At 40.8% G+C, this 24,100-nt stretch overlaps 1 protein-coding gene across 1 annotated transcript; it reads left to right on the top strand.

Annotated features, from left to right (window-relative positions):
• The first annotated feature begins 22,139 nt into the window (after nucleotides 1-22,139).
• Nucleotides 22,140-23,182, top strand: LOC141655893 (uncharacterized). Its single transcript, XM_074462901.1, has 4 exons — nucleotides 22,140-22,419; nucleotides 22,511-22,663; nucleotides 22,751-22,843; nucleotides 22,933-23,182. Exons 1-4 carry the CDS (start codon nucleotides 22,204-22,206, stop codon nucleotides 23,068-23,070), a joined length of 600 nt encoding a protein of 199 aa, XP_074319002.1. The 5' UTR covers nucleotides 22,140-22,203; the 3' UTR covers nucleotides 23,071-23,182.
• Nucleotides 23,183-24,100: the final 918 nt, after the last annotated feature.

Here is a 24,100-nt window from a genome sequence, read left to right as displayed (position 1 = left end):
AGTAATGATTGTTGGAGATGAATGTGCAGGTATACGTGTTGTTGTGTGTTTACGTGGTAGGAATCAGCTTTAATTGTGACGAGCCGGAATCCCGGAACTCCGAACGATGTTATTTGGTTTTGCAGGAACAGTGAAAAGTTACGACTCCTTCCTTATTTCAAAAATTAGATTGAGTAGATGCGAGTACTCGACCGAGTGGACCTAACTCGGCCGAGTGTCAGGTTACATAACCAGGTGCCCATTTTGTTAGCATAATAATCTATTCTGGTCCTCAAGACTCGACCGAGTAAGAATGGTACTCGACCGAGTATTGCACACTCGGCCGAGTATAGTAAGCACTCGACCGAGTAGTGAACACTCGGCCGAGTATTCCCAACACTCGACCGAGTGTTTCTGTAGCAGGCCAATTGCGGGTTATACAAAAACCCTAAATTCGTGCCTTTCTTTCTTATTTCCGCCTCCCATCTTCATCTTTTCTTCTCTCTAAAACTCCATATTCCTCTCCTCTCAAGCTTTTGGGTAAAATCTTGGTGCCACACTTGTCCTTAGTTGCCCTAACTCAGTTTAAGGTAAGATTTAAACTCAAATTCCTTTATTGTTTTCAAATATTTTGTGTATCAACATGCTATATTTCGATTTCTTGCTACAACAATCTGAATCTTGTCCTAAACTATTTGATTTTTGAATGTGAACACATATAGAACTTGTGTACATCTTTGGTTGATTGATTTCATGAGGTAAAAAAAAAATTCACTTTCTGAATTCTAGGGTTAGCAAAACGAAATTCTTCTTATTGTTGATGAGTATTTCCTGATTTGAAGCAATTTGAAAACTTAAAACTAGGTGAATTGTAAAATACATGATGATTTCTGATAGTTTATCTTCCAAAGCTTATTCCAAAATCGATATACAAGTAGAACAGTCCGTCTTTTGTATTAAGAACTTTCAAGTGTCAATCCTTTGTTAAAAATGTTTCTCTTGCAGTATGGTGAAAACTAGAGGTTTACCCAACAAGAGACCTCGCGCGGAGGTCCAACTCGAGGTTGGGCAAGGTAGCAGTGGACCGGTTGTACCGCCGGTGGCGGCTCATCCATCAGTAATTTTCGCTAACTTTGATCATCGTAAGGCTTTCGTGGCTCTTATGCGTCGCCCTTTTCGCCCCACCCGTTGTGTCAACCCTAGTATTCTTGAGACTCTGGGGATTAAGGAAGACATAGTTCACATTTTCAAAATTTTGGGCATGGAGGGGCTGTATCACTTGAGAAAGAAATCATACCCTCACTTGACCCTAGAGTTTTTGAGTTCTTTTGTGTATGATAAGAAGGGAAAGACCGTCTCTTTTCGTCTTATGAATAAGGATCATGAGCTTACCATGGATGAGTTGGCTGAACATTTAGGTTTAGAGGCTGAGGAGGATGACTACCTTAGTGACGTGGCCAAGAACAGTGGCGCACCTCAGTACCTACCTTATTTGACCGCGGACCCGCCCCTACCGTCGATGCCATGCCGATTAATGATATTCAACACGTTTCCCTTCGTATGTTTCTAAGGATGTTGACCTGTCTACTTTACTCGAGAGAGGACGTGAGTAAACTCAACTCTCACGAGGTCATGCTTCTTGTGTCCTACCTTAACCTCCACCGCCGGAAACCGTTTTACTACAGTGCCCCTGGTATAGTGTGCTCTAGTCCGAGCGCATGGCACGATCCGAGACCCGATTTATTGCTTGCGGGGCCATAGTGACCCGCCTAGCTCGGGCCGATCGGCCGACTTTGAGGCCCCACCTCCTGAGGGGAATGAGTATGTTGAGGTTGTACCTACCATGGACGCCCAGTATTGGCGTCAGAACCGATGGTTGAGGAAGATGGATGATGGGTCGTATGCTTGGAGGGTGAGAGGTACTATGTGGATGGTGCTTCCAGACCCAGCTCACCTTCCTGTAGTTGATCATTTGGCCGAGTGGGAGCCTTGTGGCATTCCTAGACCTGAGCCCCAGACTTACCTGATTGACCCGCGGATCCTTCTGAACTTACCTGAGCCTGTCACCGTGCCTGAAGGGCAGCAGCAGGCACCTCCCCCACCTAGGGAGCGTCGTGGAGTTAGGCAGCCTAGGGTAGATCCAGTTGTGTCTGAGCCCTCTTTCTCTGTCCCCGACTCTTACCCTTACCACCCCTACCAGTTCTCGCCGTACCCTACGGTGCATGACCCTAGGATGCAGCCTCATGAGCTGGCTGAGCGGATCTCTTCTACTTTGGTGCTCCGCAACCTTCATGAGATGACCCTTAATCAGGGCATCGGGACTGGTTTGGCACAGCCTGTTTGGTGGAGAGGACCAGGAGTGGATACGGGAGTGTTCCACAGTTATGGGGTGGACCCGAGTTCCTGGAGACCTCCAGAGGAGATCGAGTTTGGCTACCTCGCGGACCGTGGGGAGCCAACTCCGGCCGCCGGGAGGGGGACTACTTAGCGGCAGCAGGTTTTCCAGTGCGGGGAGTTCAGTGCGGTACCTGCGGCGCGCAGTGGCGGTGATGACATGGAGGAGGGTCCTCGTTGCTGATCTTGGATGTTAGACTGATTTAGTTGATTTCTTGGATGTTAGACTTATTTGGTGGTGATAGACTTGTTTTGTTGTGTCAGAATTATTATCTCTTCTTTAGATGTTGCTTTCGGTATTTGGTATTTTTCGTTGGATGATCAGATATCCGCCATAAGGCCGTTAGTTAGTTAATTATCGTAGGCGGATGTGTGGAATGTCGACTCGGTTGGGATTTGTTATGTTTGTTCTTTAACTGAAAGTATTGTCTTTGTTAATTGTGAATACTCTATGTAAAATCGTTAAAACGCCCTCTGGATATGAAAACTCGGCCGAGTATACGCCGTACTCGACCGAGTAGTGATCACTCGGCCGAGTAAACAAATTCACTCGACCGAGTATTGCTCACTCGACCGAGTAGCCCTCATACTCGGCCGAATGTTGAGTTCACAGAAGGCACAGGTGTAGTTTATATGATAACTGTATAGAGGAGTGGTCCATGTCTTATCACGTTATTTTATACCATAATAATCCACATAGGTGAATAATAGTTATACCATGGATACGTGATTGAGTATGTTTTGTGTTACGACGTTGCTTGGATTGTCAGGAACTTGAGTGGTTTCAGGGAGGCAGACTCGAACCATTGAAATTAAGTGAAGGGTAACACCTTACGCAATCAGCGTAGTGGTTGTAATAAGTTTTATATGGAGATATGTTTGGTTACAGTGATAATTACCTCAACGATTTTCGCGTCACACTGCCATTTCTCATTAATTATACGGACCGTGTCATACGTTATTAGGTTGCTGTAATGTTTTGGTCCTTATGAGTCACGAGCATGTAGTGTCATAATCTGGGGTATGCTACAAGGGTTTATGAGTAATGTCACCGTCATGGGGTGCGCGTTAGCTTTAGTTAATAGTGAACTTCGGGGACGAAGTTCCTTTAAGAGGGGAAGAGTAATGTCGCAGAGTTAAGTATTTAATTAGGTAAGATGTGTGTTTAGTTATACCTATGATTTTGGAATCACATGTATGTAGTTAGCATTCGAAATTTATGTTCATGTTTCCTTGAAGCGATAACTTATGTCGATGTTTCCTTGAAGCGATAACTATGTGGTATTTGAGTAATATAAAGATTATACTATACACGGGGGTCTCAACTCAACTGTTATGACAAGTATTTCATTTATGAAAAATGTATCTTAATTATGTTTAAGTAGTTAATTTTATGAAATATTTAGAATCATATGTATGTTAGGTATGCTCACATTCGGGATTACTGGTTTACAATTATGTTTTCTTTAAGCTGCATCTATGTTGTACTCAATTAATATGAAAAGTCTTATGGCGCAAGGGTATCAAGTAATATGAAGATTCGATTCAATTGATGATAAATGATATACGTGTTCGGAATGTGGTGATGGTGTAGTTATGTGCTTCGCAATGGTGTATCGCCTTGCATTCGTGTATTGAATATAAACGTATGGAACGTGGTAGTACAAGTGTGTATGGTTTTCGTACATTGTGTAAAGTGTTGCAATTGCATATTTGTGTAGGTATAGGGCGAATACTGTTTTGTGAATAGGTTAATGTTTACGAAGGTAGCTGTGATAGGTGAATGTTGTGGAGTAAGATGGCTAATGGTAATGTATGGATAGTGCGAATTGGTGTACCTTTGTGAAGGTGGTTAAGGTCATGGTACGTAATCTTGCGGGGAGTGTTGTGCGGGCTGAACTTCGGGGACGAAGTTCTTTTAAGGGGGGAAGACTGTAACACCCAGGATTTGTAGGAGCGTCGTTGACTGACCATGTTGACTAAACAGACCTTAGGAATGATTTGTGAGAGATCAGACTGGTGATAGGAGACATTTTGATTAGTTACTCGACCTAGCGGAGGCCACTCGGCCGAGTACCACCAATACTCGACCGAGTGGAGTCTACTCGGCCGAGTGTTCTTATACTCGACCGAGTAGGGCGGCTGTCGACGCGTTATTATAAATGCGAGTTCGCGAGATTCATTTCTATTTTCTCATTTCCTCGACAGTTCCTATTTCTCTAACCCTAGACCATCCCTTTTTCCTATCACTCCATAGCCTCATACCTCTAAGGAGTTAGCCTAACCCCTACCATGGGAACGTCGGGACTCGCGGAGCAAGGAGGTCGTGAAGGGTGGTTGTCTATGTCGTCACCGATGTGCAAGGTTAGGTAAGTTACCGCCTTGGGTTCTTTTGAGTGATTATTTGAGTATAGTTGTGTAATAGGATATGGTTACCATTGTTAGGGTGCTTAATGGAGTCGCGCGTGGCTATGAATGGAAGTCTTTCATGCTTTGTTATGAGGTAGGGTCTCCCTACTCAGTCTACTGTTAATTGAATTGAATTTTATGATTTTATTGTGAATCATGGCTATCCGCTGATCATCGGAGTATAGTGGTTGTGGTAATGTTGACGTTGTCGTGTGACAGCTGTGATGTTGTGAATGAGATTGTGGTGGAGTCACTTGTGGGAGTGGCTTCACACTTAGTTCGCCCTCCGTGGAACCCGCCACGGGAGGATGTGCACATTAAGGGACGGGACTGTTAGTCGCTCGTTGAGGAGCCGGACTAGGTGGGGATGGGCTGCGGTCACCCATCGGCGCGAGGATTACCTGTTGCGATGGGTAATCTGGAAGGACTACGCACTTCGTGTGTAGTCGGTGTGTATACGAGGTGGTGAGTTGGGATAGTGGATGATCAGCTATTTACGTTATTGTTTTATCTTATATTTGATTAGCCAGTACTGACCCCGTGTTGTTTTGTGGTATCTGCGGTGATCCATTCGGGGACGGTGAGCAGTTGGCTTAGCAGGTATTGTTGATTACTGCTGCTGGGATTGGAGGGATCGAGTCATCACGCTACTGGTCTAGAGATGTAGAATCACAAGTGTTGTAATTGAACTGTATTCTAGGGAACTTGAATAGAATGGTATTGTAACAGATTCTCTAATGATATAATATTGTTCTTGTATTGTCTAATTTGATCTACCTCCTCGGGAAACCGAGATGGTGACACTGTCATACACTGGAATGGTCCTTGGTAAGGCGTTCTGGTGTACGGGGGTGTTACACAGACATAATGCATGAAGTGCCAAAAAATGGCAGGGAGGATAGGCTTAATAATTGGCCCCCGAACAGCTGAAGCTATCCGAGATGCCGGGTGAACCTGGTGACGACCGCCCGTCTCCCTATGCCTGTTGCTGCTCGCCACCGGCGACATCAGCAGCATCATCTTTAGTGGGCGACCCAGAAGGTGACTTGGCAGCTTCAGCTTCGGCTGCCTTTAGCCTCTCAGCCTCCTCCTTGGCCGCCTTCACCTTTTCAGCATGGGCCGCCTTCTCCGCAGCCTCCTCTTCCTCCTTTTTCACCGCTGCCTCCTCCGCAGCCTTCTCCTCCGCGGCCTTCGCCTTAGCATCAAGCTTGTCATCAAGCAGCTCGTCAAATTTTTGCCACGGAAAGGAGCCATCAAGAAAGAGCTCCCCTATCACTTCCCTGGCAGCTTCTTCGGCCAGGTCCTGGTATTGGGCGCACATGTTAGGAAGAATGACGCTTTGGAGCTTCTCAATGTCCAACTCCCTCTGGGCAATGATAGCCTGCATATTCCGAAGCACCTTCCCCTGGGCCTGGAACATGGATTTCCATTCGTCCCTCTTCTTGGCAGTGAAGTCAGCAACATCCTGAAGCTGGTCACGCTCCTCCAGCAACTTAGCGGCACCAGCATCCGCAGCCTCGACCTTGGCTCTCTCGGCAAGGACCGCCTTTTCAGCGTCCTCCCTAAGTTTTTGCTCAGCAAGGACCGCCTTTTCACCTCGGCCTTGGCCCCCTCGCTTCCTTCTTCGCGCAGCGAGCTCAAGCTGGTTTTGCTCGAGCCGCTAAGTGGGGGCAACTTCAGCCATGACTTTTTCCTGCTCCATCATATGAGCACCGGCCACATCAGCCCACTTCGCCACCATCATGGACAAACTCAATCCCTCCGACCTAATCTGGGCGGGGGTAGGCTTCGGGAAGGAGGAAACGACGGTGGCATCTTTGCCACCCGTCTGCGCAGGTCGCTTCTCAGCACGCCGTTCAGTAGGACCGGTAGACGGCGGCGGTTGATCTACAAAAAATGCGGACAAAGCATCCATGTCAACATACATAGACATGCCGGAGAGCTTGTCATCGGGAACGCCTAATGAGCCAGCTAAGTCTGAGCCACAGGTAAGATCCGTACCAGTCCTAGGCTTCTTAGGCAGAGGGTCGGATGATCCCATTTCTTTGCCGGCCTCGGCAGCAGCGGCAGCAGCAGTCCCTTTCCTCTTACGAAAAAGAGGAGATTCCTCTGCAACGGTGACCTCCTCCTCCTCAGTAATATCGACGACCACCCCTTTTGGACTGCAGGGATTGGAGGTTGAACTAAAGTCGACGCCGTCGCCGCCGAAGACTTTGTTTTTCGCGTCCGGCGCGGCACGTTACCAGCAACCTTCGCCTGGGCCGCCGTGACATCTAGGGCCTTCAACTGCTGATCCATGAGGTCATTTGGCGCCGGTCTGCGATCACGAGTCTGAGCCTTAGGATTCATATTAACAACTGTCTTGTCCTTGGCAAGCCCCATTCTCTTGAGGAAATCCTCGGACAGATCCGGGCCAAAACGGTCTGCAAAGGAAACGAAGCAAGAGTTAAGTGAAAGAAATAAATCAAAGTTCAAAAACAGAAACATTAAAAGCAGAGATGGGCCTCACACCGACCCCACTCACCCCGTTCGAGGGCCGGTATGAGGCCAACGTGGCAGAGCGGCTCATCCTGAAGAATGATCTGCGTCGGGGGCATCCATCCCTTCGGCGTCCCATCCTTCTCAGCCTCAAACAGCTTCATCGCCCGTTTCTCGTCCGCATTGAGATAATGTGGACAGCGGGCCGCCCACGGGGGCGCTTGGGATGGAAAAGAGAAACAAGCGTTTGCATTTTTGTATGGAGTCGCCACCAATTTTTATGGGAAATTGGAACCGTTCGAATACCTCATGTCATGTCAAGACATAAAGTAGTGACATGAACACTAAGCAATCGTTACCCTTAGCATTCTATGTCTAGAATGACTCTCGTGGATGCCAATGAACACGGGTGCTCACGGAGATCTGGAGTAAGGGGTGAGGGTACGTATTAGGAAGCTCTTTTGATCGAACACCTAATCCCGCCCGCCTCGATAGCGGCCTCTACTAATGATTAGGGAAGTTATTCATACTTGATATACCGTCGATTGTATGCATGCAATGTGACATCCATAAATTAATCCTAACATGTGAGAAATTAACTAAGTCGGTGAACAATTAGTTTAACATACAATTAGGTCGAAGTAGGATTTTAATGCTCAATTACGTGTGAAAACATTCAAGCAATAAAAGAAATACAATAATTATAAATTACAATAATGAAAATTACAATAATTACATTGGATTAGGCGATTTATGTCGAAAATACCTTTAAAACGGATAATTTGATAAAAAGGGAGGAATAGAAGAATAAAAGAATAAGAAATTAAATTAATGAAATAAACGAACAAGAATTAGCGTGATATTACGAATAATAATCAATTAATACGTAAGCTAAATAACTATGTCAAGGCAAAAACGGAGTTCAGGGACAGAACTCAGCCAGGAACAGGCGCAGCAGAGCTGCGTCCTTTGAATAGCGCGCAGACGCTGCGTCTGTTCCTTGGCTCGGTCCCCGGCCGTGAAGCCGTAATTGCAAGCCGTTAATGTTAATTGGTGAATTTAATGATCAATTGGTATTATTTACTCGGATAGAAGTGATTAATATGTTGTTTAGCATATGAATGAGTCATGAAAACAGTAAAACATGGATGAGACGGAATTAAGATGGATGAATTAATTACGATGAAAAATATATGAATTAAACTAACAAATGAATTAGATTAGTTGAATACAACGGATACGATGAATTAATAACAAACATATGATGAACAAACAGGTTAGAATATATCAATGACGAATTCCAGAAACTCAATATGAACAAATTGAACCTCTACAACCCGAATTTGAATTTAATGACGAAAACCCGCAAATATTGAATTACTTGGGATTTAAGTCGGATTAGCAATGAATTATACGTGTTAATGATGATTAATGTACATGTGAATAATTACTGTCGTGAAGAATTAAAGAACAAACGAATAACAAACAAACAAATACGAAGACGAATTGCAGAGGACGAAGGAAGAAGAAAGGAAGCAGGAACTGCGGCAGCCTCACGAAGAGGCGCAGCGATATGCGCTCCTTCAAGAGGCGCAGCAGTTGCTGCGTCCTTTCTCGACGTCTGTCTACTGGAAATCCGTAAAAAAGGTTTCTTTAAAGACGGTTTTAGAAATCGGTTTTAATGGTATTTTCGACGTAAATCTTACAATTGATGATACAATAAATAAAATACAATAAATAAAAGAGAGATTACACCCTCAGACTTACATGTTGACGAAACGAGAAGGACTAAGATATCGATTAGTGATGCTCGACGCGAATGTAAAGAAAGTGCCCTCGTAAGAGGAAAACGATTAAGTTGATTGATTAAGTTGATTAATTAATTGCGGAGTTGGTCAAATTGGTCGGTCATGCAACGGAAAGGCTGGTACTCAGAAAGATCCGAGCTTACGTGGTCGAAAGTTCAAGCACGTAGACGCCAAAAAGTAAGAACAAAGTCTAGAATGCAAAGGGAGAAGAGAAGGGCGGACACTCGCGTGAGAAATATGAGGAGCGAAGGCTCCTATTTATACTAATCACGTGAAGGAATTAGGGTTTCGGAGACTCTTTGGAAGTGAATCTCGGAAAGATATGAAGAAGATACGAGAAATACGCAGAAAAGGGCCTGGGAAGAGGCGCAACAGCCACTGCGTCTCTTGGAAGAGGCGCAACACCTGCTGCGTCTGTTCCCAAGGAGTTTCCTCCTGCGAAAGAAAGATCTCCGTGTTTGAGTTATGGTAGGACGGAAATGTTGGGAAATGTGTCCTCAACAATAGTGCGATCACATGATTTAAATATCATTATTAAATCTCATTACAAGAATACGAAAGGGATGATACATTACATATATATATAGTCAACTGGTCCACACATATCGGTAATGATTGGCTGGCTAGAGTTTGACATTACTGTCGTGCGACGGTGGTGATCAGTTGATCCCTTGAGGTCACACCTAAAGGACGATTCCCTTAGTTGAAAAGGTTAATTAGTTGTATACCGATACAGATTAATTAATTCCTTAAAATTGAACAATTCGATTTGTGAGAGAGAATATTGATATCTTATTGTAATGGGATTAAATAAGATTTATTTTAGTAATAAAATGCTTTGTTGCTAAAATTATTTATTGTTTGAGAAACAATAAAAGATAAGAATGAATGGTTAATTATAATTACAAGAAGTTGTGAATTATAACTATATGACCCATTTTATTTATGTGATCAAGTATCACTAGTCAATTTGTTGTATGAAATTTAATTAATTCATAAAATGATATTTATGTGATAAATATGCATTAAATTAATTAATAACATGTATCATGCTACATATAACATATTGTGTGACAAATGACAAATTGACAAAATAAAATGGTAGTCCATTTTAAGTACAATGGACCGAAAATGGAGGGTGTGTTAGTGGGTTTTGGTTGTTTTATTTTAATTGATAAAACAAACATAATGATGCCTACCTACTACTAGTCTTACACCTCTTACACACCTACTATTTTTGAGAAGAGTAAAAGGAAAAGAAATGATGCCAATGTTGGCTATTCCAACCGTGACACTCCCTCCTTTTGTGGGTGGTTGGTTATTTTATTTTCCTTACACACATTCATATGATGATATAATTCATTCTTACAAAACATGCAAAAATGGTTCATGTTTCTCTCTCTTCTCTCTCTTTAATCTTCATCAAAAAGGTGAGATTTTAATCCAAATTTGTTCAAAAGATTACTAAGATTACTAGAAGTAGTATATGAGTATTAGTAATAGATTTTAAGGTAAACTACACTACAAACATCTAGTACATGTTAGTTTGTGGGATTAAGGGATAGTTTTGGGTGCAACTAATTGGAGAATCTCTACTTTGGGATTTTTGTATGTTCATCCATTTTTGGAGAGCTCAAGAACTAACAAGAAGGAGATCTTGTTGGTGCCCAATATGACCGAAATTATTATGGTGAGAAAATGTTTTCTTATCTTCTTTTATTAAAGTTTGCATGCATAAAATCCACTTTTAATTTTATGACAAATTAATTTTAACATATATGAGTATGTTAGTATGTATATAGATCTACATTTCCTTCAATTGGTATCAGAGCCACGGTTGTTTGCATGCAAATTGGTTAAAAGTTTTTCCGAGTTATAAGAATAACAAATAAAACTTGTAAAATTTGTGTTATTATGATATATCACGAAATTATTACATGCATGTTAATATTTCTGGTCCTAAAGTGTTTTAGGATATTTTGGTTAATTTTTCGGATTTTTATTGTTCATAATTTACAATAATGGCATTTAAATGTGATTTTATGAGTAAAAATGTCATTTTTGGTCTAAAATTTGCTATACTTCGAATTTTCCAGTAATTTTTGGATATGTTGTCACATATATTATTTTGAGATAACCTGTAAATTTTCATAATTTTAGGACTTGTTATGCTCGAAAAATGGATTTTTCATTTTTAATTCGGATTTAAAGTGAAAAATAGGTTAATATGAGTTAAATTTCGAATCTGGTCATAGAAATTTTATATGTTGTCACATGCAATTTTAAAAGATGTGTGTAAAATAATTGGCCATAAAGAAGTCCTTATGCATGATTTATGGATTTTTGAAGAAAAATAGCATAAATAGTGACATTATTAGTTAAAAATTAATAAAACATAATCTATGACTTAGGAAAAACGTCTAATGTTGCATTTTATTATCATTTTCAGATCTAAAATTGAAAAGTTAATGAATATAATTTTTCCTCATGTTTTATGATTATTTTAGTAAAAATCGATAAACCGCAACATTGTTTTTCCGGAAAAATTTCGAAATGTTTTAACCTAAGATTTTGAACATTATGAGTGTCATGGTATTTTTCCAGAATGTTCATGAATTTAAATTTCAAATTTTGAATTTATTTGTAGTTTTGTGACTTATTTGAAGTTTAATAGCTTATTTTTGTAATTTTTGGTCCATTTATGAACAATTTTATAAGATATGGGTTAATTATGGTCAAATTATTAGTGAAGACTAAATTTTGAGTCCTAAGTGGTTAGGGTAATTAACTTATGCATAAATATGAGTTTATGTATTTTTGTGATTATAAAATGTTGAAATCACGCAAATCCGTAAAAACCGAGTAATATACGATATTGGCAAATTAAAGGCGATTTGGCATAAAATGGAGCATGTTCATACATATTATAATGCTGCATTTTTCTTATGATTGTCATAATTTTAATTTATGTAATTTTGAATTATGTAATTTTACTTAGTATGGCCTTAGATTTTCATTGGTATTTCCCGAAATGTATGGGAATATCGATTCGGTTGTAATTTTATTGTGATCTCGTATCACCGGTTTGTAATTTAATAGATTTATTTCATTTTAGTTACAAATGTATAATAGGAAATTATGTAATTTATTATGTAATTTTATTCATTCCGGAGTTCCCAAAGACGGATTTCTTCAAGAATGGCGATACATAAAGACGGTGTTACCTCGAGATGCGTGCCACAACCGAAGTTCAAGGGACCAATGGAGTTGGTTTCCGAATTTGTAATAGTTAAAGAGTTTTTCTATTTTAGGAAAGGCCATACTAGGATTTATTTATTTTATGCTTGCATTTTACTTTATGTCACATGCATTGCTAAATCGCCATAACTAAACATGCATTGTCTTATCGAGTTTATCGACCGTGTCAATTAGAATTATCGTAGTTCACCGCTTTAGTTCACTTAAAACGTGATAGATAATAAATTGACATGACCTCTCGCTAAAACAATTAATTGAGACATAGCCTTACCAAATAGTAGAAACCATGAAAACCTATTTCGTGAGGGAGTGCACTCGGCCACACCGGGGTACAAACCTTGTTACGTAGGGGAAGTGGGTGATAAATGTCAATCCACCGAATTCATGTTGATGAGGGTTTCATCGGCCACACCGTGCCCAAGTTAATGTGGGTTTGGATCATGGACACATTTATTCGAAGTTTGGATTGAACTCAACAAAAGTTTTTCGATAAGGGTTTCATCGGCCACACCGTCCCCTTGTTGAATGTGTTTTGGGCTAAAGATAAATGTTAATGTAATATTATCGACCAAGAGTTCTAAAAGTAGAATCGATTAAAGTGTTAATCCACCGAGTTATATTGATAAGGGTTTCATCGGCCACACCGTGCCCAAGTTAATATGAATTCGGATCTTGGAATCATTTATCATAGTTGGGTAGAGGTCACTATGTAAATGCTTTACTTGTTATATACAAGTATTAATAAAACGATAAATGTTAAGTTTTCCACTATTCCGTTTTTATATTGTTCTATTTCTTTACCACAATTCATATACGATATCTTTTCGTTTTTGATTCAAATCTCCATTAAAACATCGTAACTAAAGACAAAATTTGAATTTACTTCTAAAAACCTCATATGAACCATTGTTAAGGATCTCTTGCAAAGAGTATAGATTAATGTTATTTATTATCAAACAGGTTTTTGATTCTAGACTAACACATCTACTTACAATGGATTGTTTTTCATATACTTAAATGAATTAAGTACCTTGAAGCGATAAATTGTTTTGGTAATTAGATTTGTAAGAATTCGTAATTGACCAAAATAACGCAACCACTTCAATGAAAGTTTTAAGACTAAAACGAACAAATGAAGAGTGATCTTCATGAATTCAATTTTGCTTCTCAAAGCAAAGACTCATTGAAATAAGTGGGAGCATTCTCTTAAACCGTTAAGATGAGGACGAGGTTCAAGAAGTAAAGATTATAATGGAATTGATACAAGGTAATGTTAAAAGTAAAGTTGTTGAGAATGACGATACTAAACCTATCAATCCCGACCGATAAAGTTTCCATTGTCTTAAATGTTAGACACTAGAGAGGAAACTACCCCAAATTATTGAAGAATCAACAAGTTAGTTGTGGGACATCTAATGGGACCTTCTTCTTTAAATGTTTATTTGATTAAACATAAAATTTTGCTAATACTACTTCGTCAATATTAGAAACCGGTGGTGGTTTTCATCATTATGTTTGAGACATAGGATGATAAGAATATGACGACTAGCAACAATAAAGTCGAGAGATAGAGTAATTGTGTACTCAATCTAGTTTTTGGATTTAAAGTGGTACTTAATTGTGACTATTAAGTGCATAAACTCTAAATAAGAATATAAACTTGTTAAGAGACAAAAGAGGTTTTCACTTTTGTGACCCTATACACCACGATTTGATATATGGCTAGCCCATTATCAAGGTGATTATATTCTAAACCAAAACTAGAATGATATGTCATGTAGATGATGTAAGATTCAAATTGGTAACCCAAGATTAAACCTTAAAAGATGGAATAATGAACGCAAAGAGTTATCGAGTACTCTTGAAACCATTAGATCGTTAATGGTATATGCGTATCTTGTATTCAAAGCAAGATGTCTCGTGCCTTTTTGGTTGAAAAGGAGATCGAGGTTGTAAATCATTGATCCAAAATAGGTTGATCATTTTCTTTTACCAACGATTTAAGTTGACACTAGTGTGTTCACTTAATAAGGTAAATAGAGAAATCTTTGAAGAAGTTCAAGAGTTCAAGGAATCACGATTTAGTCATGATGGGATTATCAAAGTGAAGACTTTGATATAAGCCAAAGGAAATGTGATATTGTATCACATATTAATCTCTCTTAACACACATTATGGAATAATGTGTGATTGGATAAGAAATCAAACGCTATTCGATATGGTTTGGACTTCAATCAAGTTACTTTGAGTTACTTGATCCTTTTGGGGATTTTATCATTTTTGTCTAAATTATTTTTCCACTAATATCAAAACATATGAGATATGAAATGGTAAGGGTACCATGCTTGTAAGTTCTCACAAGAAACAAATGCTCATTTTTCCCTTTCTATTTTCACGAGTACGACGGGTTTGCGGCTCATGAAGCTGTCTTTCTAAAATACAAGTTTATTTTTAGAAGACAGAGTGGGATAAATTATTCAAAGAGCCACAAAGATGTTATGTCGCAAGAAACTGGTCTTTCTTGGCTACGTGAGAAGTTTTGTGTAAAACGTTGTCGCAAGAAACTGGTCTTTCTTGGCTACATGAGACGTTTTGTGTAAGACATTGTTTCTTCAAAACCTAGGAGGTTAAAATTCGTCACTTGTTAAAAATGATGAATTCATGTTACTTTTAAGAAAGTAAAGAGCTTATAACTTACAAAAGAAATTGTTTGATTCAAGTTGATTACTTCTAGAAAGTAATGAACATATGACTTACATAAGAGTGTTTAAGTCACAACTCAATATAAGGCTTAGAGCCATGAGAATCCGAAATAAAAGGCTTAATTAGTGACAAAGGGTGTTGCACTAATAAAGAGATATTTCAAAGCAAGATTGGTTGCAAAGGGTTTTGCACTAATTGAATTGCTTAAGTCTATTTGGATCTCCTTAGGGATTGTGTTTCATTATGAGGTTATGAAATACATAGCGAGTGAATCTAAAACCCTCTTCTTCAATAGAAGGAATGTATTCAATACATGTCATGAGTTTATTAGATTCTTGCAATCCTAAGATAATGTGAAACTTAAGAGACGGTCTTAAGTAGGACATCAATGAGTAAGAATCAATATTTTGATCATGTGATAAAACGTTTCTCGATAAGTCGAGAAGTTGTGTTTATACATGGAGTTTAGTGGGAGTTACGGAAATTTTAATTAGTCCGATATGTGGATGACATATTGATCATTGAGAATGATTTAAGACTTTTGGAGTATTATAATACATCTTGAATATCCGGATTTATGAAGATAAATCCACATGATAATAGCGTCAGTAAGAAGTCTTATGTTGATAAGATTCATGACTAGTTCAATTAAATTGAACATATTTGATTGATTCCATTTGCTTCCGCTGCCAAATCAATTAAATAGAAAATGATGTATAGCACTTCATATACTTTGAGTATGATGAATTGTTTCAAAATCGAATTTAAGTAATCTTTACCTAGTATGTAAAGATTACCCTTAAGTGCATGCAGAAGCATTAAGGAAGTAAAGCAAAGTGTTTATGATGCAATTTTGTGTAAGGGTGTTACACAAGTGACAATTGACAATTGAGGTTGCGCATGGTTTCCGACAAAACCATAATCAAAACACATTAGGATGGTTAAGATACCATTGTTGCTATGATAATTAAGAAGTAGATTTTCTAGAATCGTTCTAGGCAATAAAGAACAATGAGAGATATTTATAACGGAAATTGAGTACACTTGCAATCATGAGATGTGCAAGAGGATGAGTCCCGCACACTGTGAAACCAGTGGGAGCTATTCTTAGGCTAAGAGGGCCTATGTCTTGATTGGATCTCGACACGTACTCAGAAAGTTTTGTAATGCAAATGTATACATTACAAAGGAAAACGAGTATGTAGTGAGGTTGAGTAAGGTACAAGAAATTGATAAAACCTACTAACCAAAGCCTTTTCAAAGGCTAAACATGATGAGTCATGTCATTTCAATTGAATTGAAATGAACAACTACATACAAGATCAAATTAGATTATAGAATATGAAATAGTAATCAGGCATTGACTATTCATATGTGATAATCGCATTTGTCGTTCGAGTTTTTCTTTAAAAACTCCTTTTATACTTTGTTACATCCAAACGGGTTGTAGTGACAATTGAACCCCGTTAAAGTGAACACGAATTAACATTGTATTCGCCCATAGTCACTTGTATGAGGTGACGTCTCGAAGTGACTAGATTGTGATGCGATTGATGGCAAGTTCAAGTGCCATAGAGTCATGTGAGATGACTAATCGATCACATAGGCAGATTGTTAGGAACACCTTGTCGGGCCTTATGACCGCTTATAGAGTTCTGGCAAATTTATAAAGCCTGGTCGTGGCGAGAGCTACTATAGTATTCTAATGAGTCGATTCTTTTGACTAAAGACTGTTCACCTAAGATGGCACAGTTTCAGATTAACTTTGATTTGTGTTACTACGACCTTCGTAAATGGGGTCAAATAGGCATATTTTGGGTTATGATGGCTGTGGCTAGTCGAAGGGAATAAGTGCGATAGGAATTGTCCATCCCCTTGTCAGGGTTAAAACAATATCTCAGGGCCACTCGAGGAGTAATGAATCGAAATGCGTGGCCACGCTCGGAAGGTATCCGAGTGGATAAATCCGGTCAATCGCTTATTCTCCAGGATCGAGGAAACCACTCTCGATATGATCACTTGCAAGTACGAACCAAAAGACACCTTGCATTGAGTGGGAGATAGTAATAGGACAAGAGAATTGGTGACGCACACTTGTCGAGGACAAGTGGGAGATTGTTGGGAAATGTGTCCTCAACAATAGTGCGATCACATGATTTAAATATCATTATTAAATCTCATTACAAGAATACGAAAGGGATGATACATTACATATATAGTCAATGGTCCACACATATCGGTAATGATTGGCTGGCTAGAGTTTGACATTACTTGTCGTCGACGGTGGTGATCAATTGATCCCTTGAGGTCACACCTAAAGGACGATTCCCTTAATTGAAAAGGTTAATTAGTTGTATACCGATACAGATTAATTAATTCCTTAAAATTGAACAATTCGATTTGTGAGAGAGAATATTGATATCTTATTGTAATGGGATTAAATAAGATTTATTTTAGTAATAAAATGCTTTGTTGCTAAAATTATTTATTGTTTGAGAAACAATAAAAGATAAGAATGAATGGTTAATTATAATTACAAGAAGTTGTGAATTATAACTATATGACCCATTTTATTTATGTGATCAAGTATCACTAGTCAATTTGTTGTATGAAATTTAATTAATTCATAAAATGATATTTATGTGATAAATATGCATTAAATTAATTAATAACATGTATCATGCTACATATAACATATTGTGTGACAAATGACAAATTGACAAAATAAAATGGTAGTCCATTTTAAGTACAATGGACCGAAAATGGAGGGTGTGTTAGTGGGTTTTGGTTGTTTTATTTTAATTGATAAAACAAACATAATGATGCCTACCTACTACTAGTCTTACACCTCTTACACACCTACTATTTTTGAGAAGAGTAAAAGGAAAAGAAATGATGCCAATGTTGGCTATTCCAACCGTGACACTCCCTCCTTTTGTGGGTGGTTGGTTATTTTATTTTCCTTACACACATTCATATGATGATATAATTCATTCTTACAAAACATGCAAAAATGGTTCATGTTTCTCTCTCTTCTCTCTCTTTAATCTTCATCAAAAAGGTGAGATTTTAATCCAAATTTGTTCAAAAGATTACTAAGATTACTAGAAGTAGTATATGAGTATTAGTAATAGATTTTAAGGTAAACTACACTACAAACATCTAGTACATGTTAGTTTGTGGGATTAAGGGATAGTTTTGGGTGCAACTAATTGGAGAATCTCTACTTTGGGATTTTTGTATGTTCATCCATTTTTGGAGAGCTCAAGAACTAACAAGAAGGAGATCTTGTTGGTGCCCAATATGACCGAAATTATTATGGTGAGAAAATGTTTTCTTATCTTCTTTTATTAAAGTTTGCATGCATAAAATCCACTTTTAATTTTATGACAAATTAATTTTAACATATATGAGTATGTTAGTATGTATATAGATCTACATTTCCTTCAGGAAATAATTCGATTTTCCTTAATATATTATGTGAATATTACGGGAAATTGTTTACTAAAAGATAAAATTTATGAAATATGGAATAGAAATATCCGGAACATTCCAGAACATTCTGACTCGGGATTTAACGGTTATCAGGAAATGGAGACGGTTTTAGGCCCGGACTCCGAATGTTCTCTAATTACTGCCAAAACGACCGTATCGGGACGTAGATGACAACTAAGAGGTAGACATTAATATTTGAGCAATCACTTGACGATAATCTTACGAATTGTCACAAATCGTTCCGCGTAGCAAACATGCGGCCCAATCATCACCGGGTGGTTTGCGGAAGGTGCAGAAATGAGGTATCTACAGAGCCCCCACTTTGACTGAGGCTTGGACAAGGCGAAAGTCAAAGTATAGCCATCAGGTCAATCGAAGATTACAACCTGACGACTATGGCGACGCGAGGCGGCTCAAGGGGTCTGAGCCAAGGACCTGTCGTCGGGAACATTTTAGAGTCTGTCGACTATCGGGGAGTGTCGTTTAAAGTCCATTAGACTACGTAAGGAGGCTCGCCAGCCATAAGAAGAAACCATACCTGAGATACCCCTGGGTGAAGCGGGACTGAAGACGCTTCGGCAAAACTCTTTGGTCTGAAGATAACTTAGTGTCTGAAGGCATTAGGGGTCATAGGGATTCTAAAGAAACTTCTTAACACTTCTGAAGGCTAAAATCTGAAGGCTAATCCCTCGAAGGAAAGGCTGAAGGATAATTCTCTGAAAAAAGGGCTTAACTGAAAAGGGTTATCTGAAAGATTACTGAAAGTTTCTGAAAGATATGAAGGCTTTGATTTGGGAACTTCTGGAGAACGACACCCTTGTCGCATTCTGCAGGGAAACTAGAAATATTGTGAGTAGCAGGACACAGGCGGGAACTGCTGAGGAGAAAACTGCTTCGGGTAGTCTTCGGGAAATAATTGCGAGTAGCAGGACACAGGCGGGAACTGCTGAGGGGAAATCTTCTTAGGTAGATGTCAATCCTCGCGTCTTGAGAGAGACAGTACGTCCGCTTACTCTCGCTGGAGACACGATTGGGAGTTATTCTTCTTGTCATGAGAGGGAAAGTATATCCGCTTACTCTCGCTGGAGACATAATGAAGGTGTGTAGAAGTTTGTGAAGGAACAAATGCTCGTTGCGACAAGCAAAAGGTCTTGGAAGGAATAAATGACGTGCGGCAGTCAGCTGTTGGCTTGGAAATGCGGGCCGGAACGAAATAAAATCGCCAAACGGACCAAAAGAATAAAAAAAATTGGGGAAGAGGCGCACCAAAGATGGGCCCACAAATAACGAACTCATAACGAATTTTCGAAAATCCGTATGGAGGGAACACAAGGAAGAGGCGCAGCAAGAGCTGCGTCTCTTGGAAGAGGCGCAGCGCCTGCTGCGTCTATTCCCCAAAGTGGTTATTCTGCGTAAAAACGCGAAAATCAGAAGGTTTATGCTCATTATTTCGAAACACAAATCACACATTTCTCTCTCAAATCTTCACCACTTCCGCCAAGGTTTGATCCAAAAGCTTGCATTAATCATGACTAATCGAGGTATGTGTCTCAATCTTGCATTAATCGTCTATATTTGTTCAATTTTGAGCCGAAAAATCTAAGGTTTATGACCCTTTTGATCGAAAATTTGGGGCTTTTCCCCCAAACGCATTTGCCTTGTCAAATTGACATTAGAAACGGATAGTAGGTAATATTAGGAACATAACCATGTATTTGTCTTGAATTTTCATCAAGTTTTGAGCCTTTGAGCGAATTTTGAGACGCTTTTACAGCTAAACCGTAAATTGCTTCGAAAATGGCCTTAGGATTGCCCATTTGCGATGAAACTTGATATTTGGGATCTTTGAATGATGGGTAAACTTTATACCATCTCGGAATTTTGGTTTGTGACAGCTTTTTCAGGACACTTTTCTAGGGCATAATTACCATTATAGCGAAATGCTGCCGAAATTTTGACTCAAACCCGGAAATAGGCTTCAAACTAGACTTGACTTGACCCAAATTACCACATGAGTGATCGGGTTGGCGAGCATAGGGGCCAAAGATGGCGTGAAAGAGCGATGTCAGGGCTTCCAAGGCTCGAAAATCCCTTAACCAAGGCTTGTCGTCATGTGACGCGGCCTAAATTTGCTTTAACGTTGCAGGTGATGAGGCTTCTACTTCTGGGAGGACTCCCATGGAGATAGACGCTACTGAGGTCGAGAGGGCTTTAGAGCAGGCCTTCACCGCTGCGGTGATGGCTGCTGGAGATGAGGCTCACGAGGAGGAGGCCGTTGAGGAGGAGGAGGCCCCGAGGCGGGCCAACGTCGGACGCGGAGGTCGTCAGCTGAGAGGGGCTCCCACGTGGGCTGAGACTTGGGAGAGCAGGCACCTGGTGTGGGCTGCCGAGGGTCACCTGTCCTACAGGACGGTGAAGAGTTTGGTAAATAGGAATTCCCTACTCATTATCCATCCTCTTTCATTCGAATTTCAAATTCCTTTCAAATTTTATTCAAAACTAAAGATAGCTTTGTTTTAAATCACAACAGGGGGCCGGGAACATCAGGTCATTCTCGGGCTACACGACAGCGATGGAGCACTACGAGCAGCTGTCAGCGGAGGAGAGGGCCATTATCGAGCGCGGAGCGTTCGGTCCTTTGGTTCAGGTTTGGAGAGACATCGCGAAGAGGAAGTTGCGGGCTAACCTTAGCCTGGTCCGCGCTTTCTTGGACCGATTCTGGGATACGACTTCCACATTTCACCTGCCTTTTGGTGAGGTGGGAGTCACTCTAGAGGATTACGGCATGATTTATGGTCTGCCGTGCGGGACCGAGGAGGTGATGTGGCCGGAGGCTGCCATGAGAGCGGATTCGGCCGAGGCGAAAAGACTGATCGGCTGGAACTTGTCGCCGAAGGTCATTGCGATCTTGGGTTTGATACCCGTTCCTACGTTCGAGACTACTTTGCGGGAAGACCCGGCGGCGGTGACGATTGACGGGAGGGGAGACGGCTCCTCCTCCCCGCACACCGAGCGAGGGCTCGTCCGTGGCTTTGGTGGTTTCTGTCTTCGATTTACCTCGGAGACAAGGGCGAGAGGTCAAGGCAAGGTCGGCACGAAGCTTCTTCCCTTCCTTTCGACTGAGTTCCCTAGGACGCTGGGACCGGGTCATCTTGGTTTTGCGGTCCTCATCCGCTTCATGAGGGCCATGGTTCGTCCGGAGTTGATGGAGAAGGGGACTTCTCCTGGCGCTGTCGGACCTGGACTACTGCTGGAGGTATGAACCTACCTTTAGATCAAAGTAAATTCCCTTCTTTATCAAATCTCGAAAGATCGTTATTGATTATTTTGTTTTACAGGCATGGGTGTACTCCTACTTCCCGAGCCTCGCGCCCAAGAGGACGGAGCCGTTGGAAAGGCCTATCCCGTGGTGAGGGATTGGGTGATGTGCCGGACGAAGAGCAAGCGTTCTTCTCACAATGTCTACCGGCGGGACGTGAACGCTCTTGCTGAGCAGCGTGAGCATTTCACATATATTAACTTGCTTCTTATATTGTCTTTTAATTGATCATAGGAATGATCCTTATTTATCTTGTCACAGTGGGTGCCCAGACCTTGGGTGGAGTACGCTGGAGCGCCTCCTTTCGTGGCTGAGGTCCTTCGACCTAGGAGCTCGAGCCGACTGCTGTTGAGGACGCCGATGGGTCCCGTGTGGTACTTGGGCGAGCGCTTGGCTCGTCAGTGCTCTCGAGATGCGTTGACGGTTCCCATCGACCCTCCGAGGACGATGTTCAGGGAGCCTACTGAGGCGGAGAGGGAGGCGGACTTGGCTGGCGCTAGTGGTGACGCCCTCCTTCTTCCTGGCGAGGACCACTCGGCGTTCCTCTACGGGAGGTTGGCGTACTGGCCAGTAGTGGTGAGCATTTATGCTCTTCTCGATTCTTGATCTTCTTTCGAGAGCTTATGATGAAAGATCATCGGTTGACAAGTGATATTTGACTTTGCAGGAGGTCGAGGCGGTGGGCATCGAGCCCCCAGCGTACCCCGAGACCCTTGAGTACACTGACCCGACTAGGAGGACGACGATCTCCGTGCTGCGTGACTTTGACGTAGCTGTGACGGAGGCTGGCCTAGACGACTGGCAGCATCTGATTCGGAGGGTGAGCCTCTAACTTGTATAATTTTTGTGTAAGAACACATTTGATTGAGCTTGTTCAATTATTGAGAACTTCTTTTTGAAAATGCAGGTTGCGCCGTCTCGGTTCGTGGCGTTGTGGAGGGTGGCCAACCGGCTGCGAGCTACTGCCGTAGAGGCACTTGTCGGCGGTCGAGGTCGTCAGGTATGAACCTTACGCCTATTTCATTTTTGATTTTTGACTTTTCTAGTTTTGCTTGAAACGATTGACATGAGCCAATTTATTGTTTACAGGGTGGCCGCGAGTCGGAGCGAGAGTTGGCGCAGTCCCGGGAGGAGACAACTCGCTTGTTGAGGGAGCTCGAGTTTCGGGATACCGAGATTGCCGCTCTTACGGCGAGAGTTGCAGAGTTGGAGGGCGCCCAGCAGTAGTTTTTGTTTGTTGGCTTTTGTCGTATTTTGCTCATTTGTACATTGATTTTGAACACACATTTTGGACCTTGTTTGGGGCTCGAGCCCCCTGTTTGTTGTACATTTTCTTCATTTGGTATATATACGATGGCCTGAGTGCCTTTGCTGCTGGGTTGTGTTGCTTGTACCTGCAGGTTAGTTTCGAACAGGTTTGGTAGGTGACGGTTTGCGCCGTCATGCTGCCGAAAATTACATAGAAATCATGCAAAACATACATTTGTATATACATTTGGCTTTGATTAGCGCAAAATGAGAGACTCGAAAGAATGCAAAACGCAAAAATTTTGCCGGAAATGACCGGACGGTAGGGAGGGTTACCCCCTAAAAAAAGAAAAAAAGGAAATCTATAAGTTAGAAATGTAGAAATGAAATAAAGAAATTAAAATAAAGGAATTAAAATGAAAACTATTTCCTAAAAAAAAAATGAAAATGTGCATGTGTGGAGAAATGGCGAAATGTCGATGTCGTCTCGAAATGCGTGCCCGCGGAATTAGGAAACTTGAAACATGGTAATATTCCCGTATTTACCAAAATAATAACCCGTAGGAATAGGAAATTATTCGTCATGGCATTAGGAAAGATCCAACGCGGAAAATCACAGAAGTGAAGCTGAGGAAGAGGCGCAGCATGAGCCGCGTCCCTTTGAAAAGGCGCAGGTCTTTGCGCTGTTCCTGCGTTCTTGTTCTGACGGATTTTTGGAAACAGCAATTAGTATAAATAGAAACGTCGATGGAGCTTTTATTCATACAAATCTTCCGTCTCTTCTTCGTCTATTACATAAAATTCTCAAGACAAAATTTTCATCATGAATACTTTGGAGATCCGCTTGAAGGAATGGACCAATGAATTTTCAAATATGGAGAAATATGATATGGGTTCTTATAATTTCGGATCGTTGTTGAGCTTGAAACTCATCAAGGTTGTGAGACCGTTCTTGGATGCTTGCCTTGACTACTGGGACCCGAACTATCATGTTTTTGCGTTCCCTGGG

The sequence above is a fragment of the Silene latifolia genome, chromosome 5 (assembly GCF_048544455.1).
Source record: "Silene latifolia isolate original U9 population chromosome 5, ASM4854445v1, whole genome shotgun sequence".
Lineage (NCBI taxonomy): Eukaryota > Viridiplantae > Streptophyta > Magnoliopsida > Caryophyllales > Caryophyllaceae > Silene > Silene latifolia.
The sequence above is the reverse complement of the archived record's forward strand: the minus strand, read 5'-3'. Positions and strand labels throughout refer to the sequence as shown.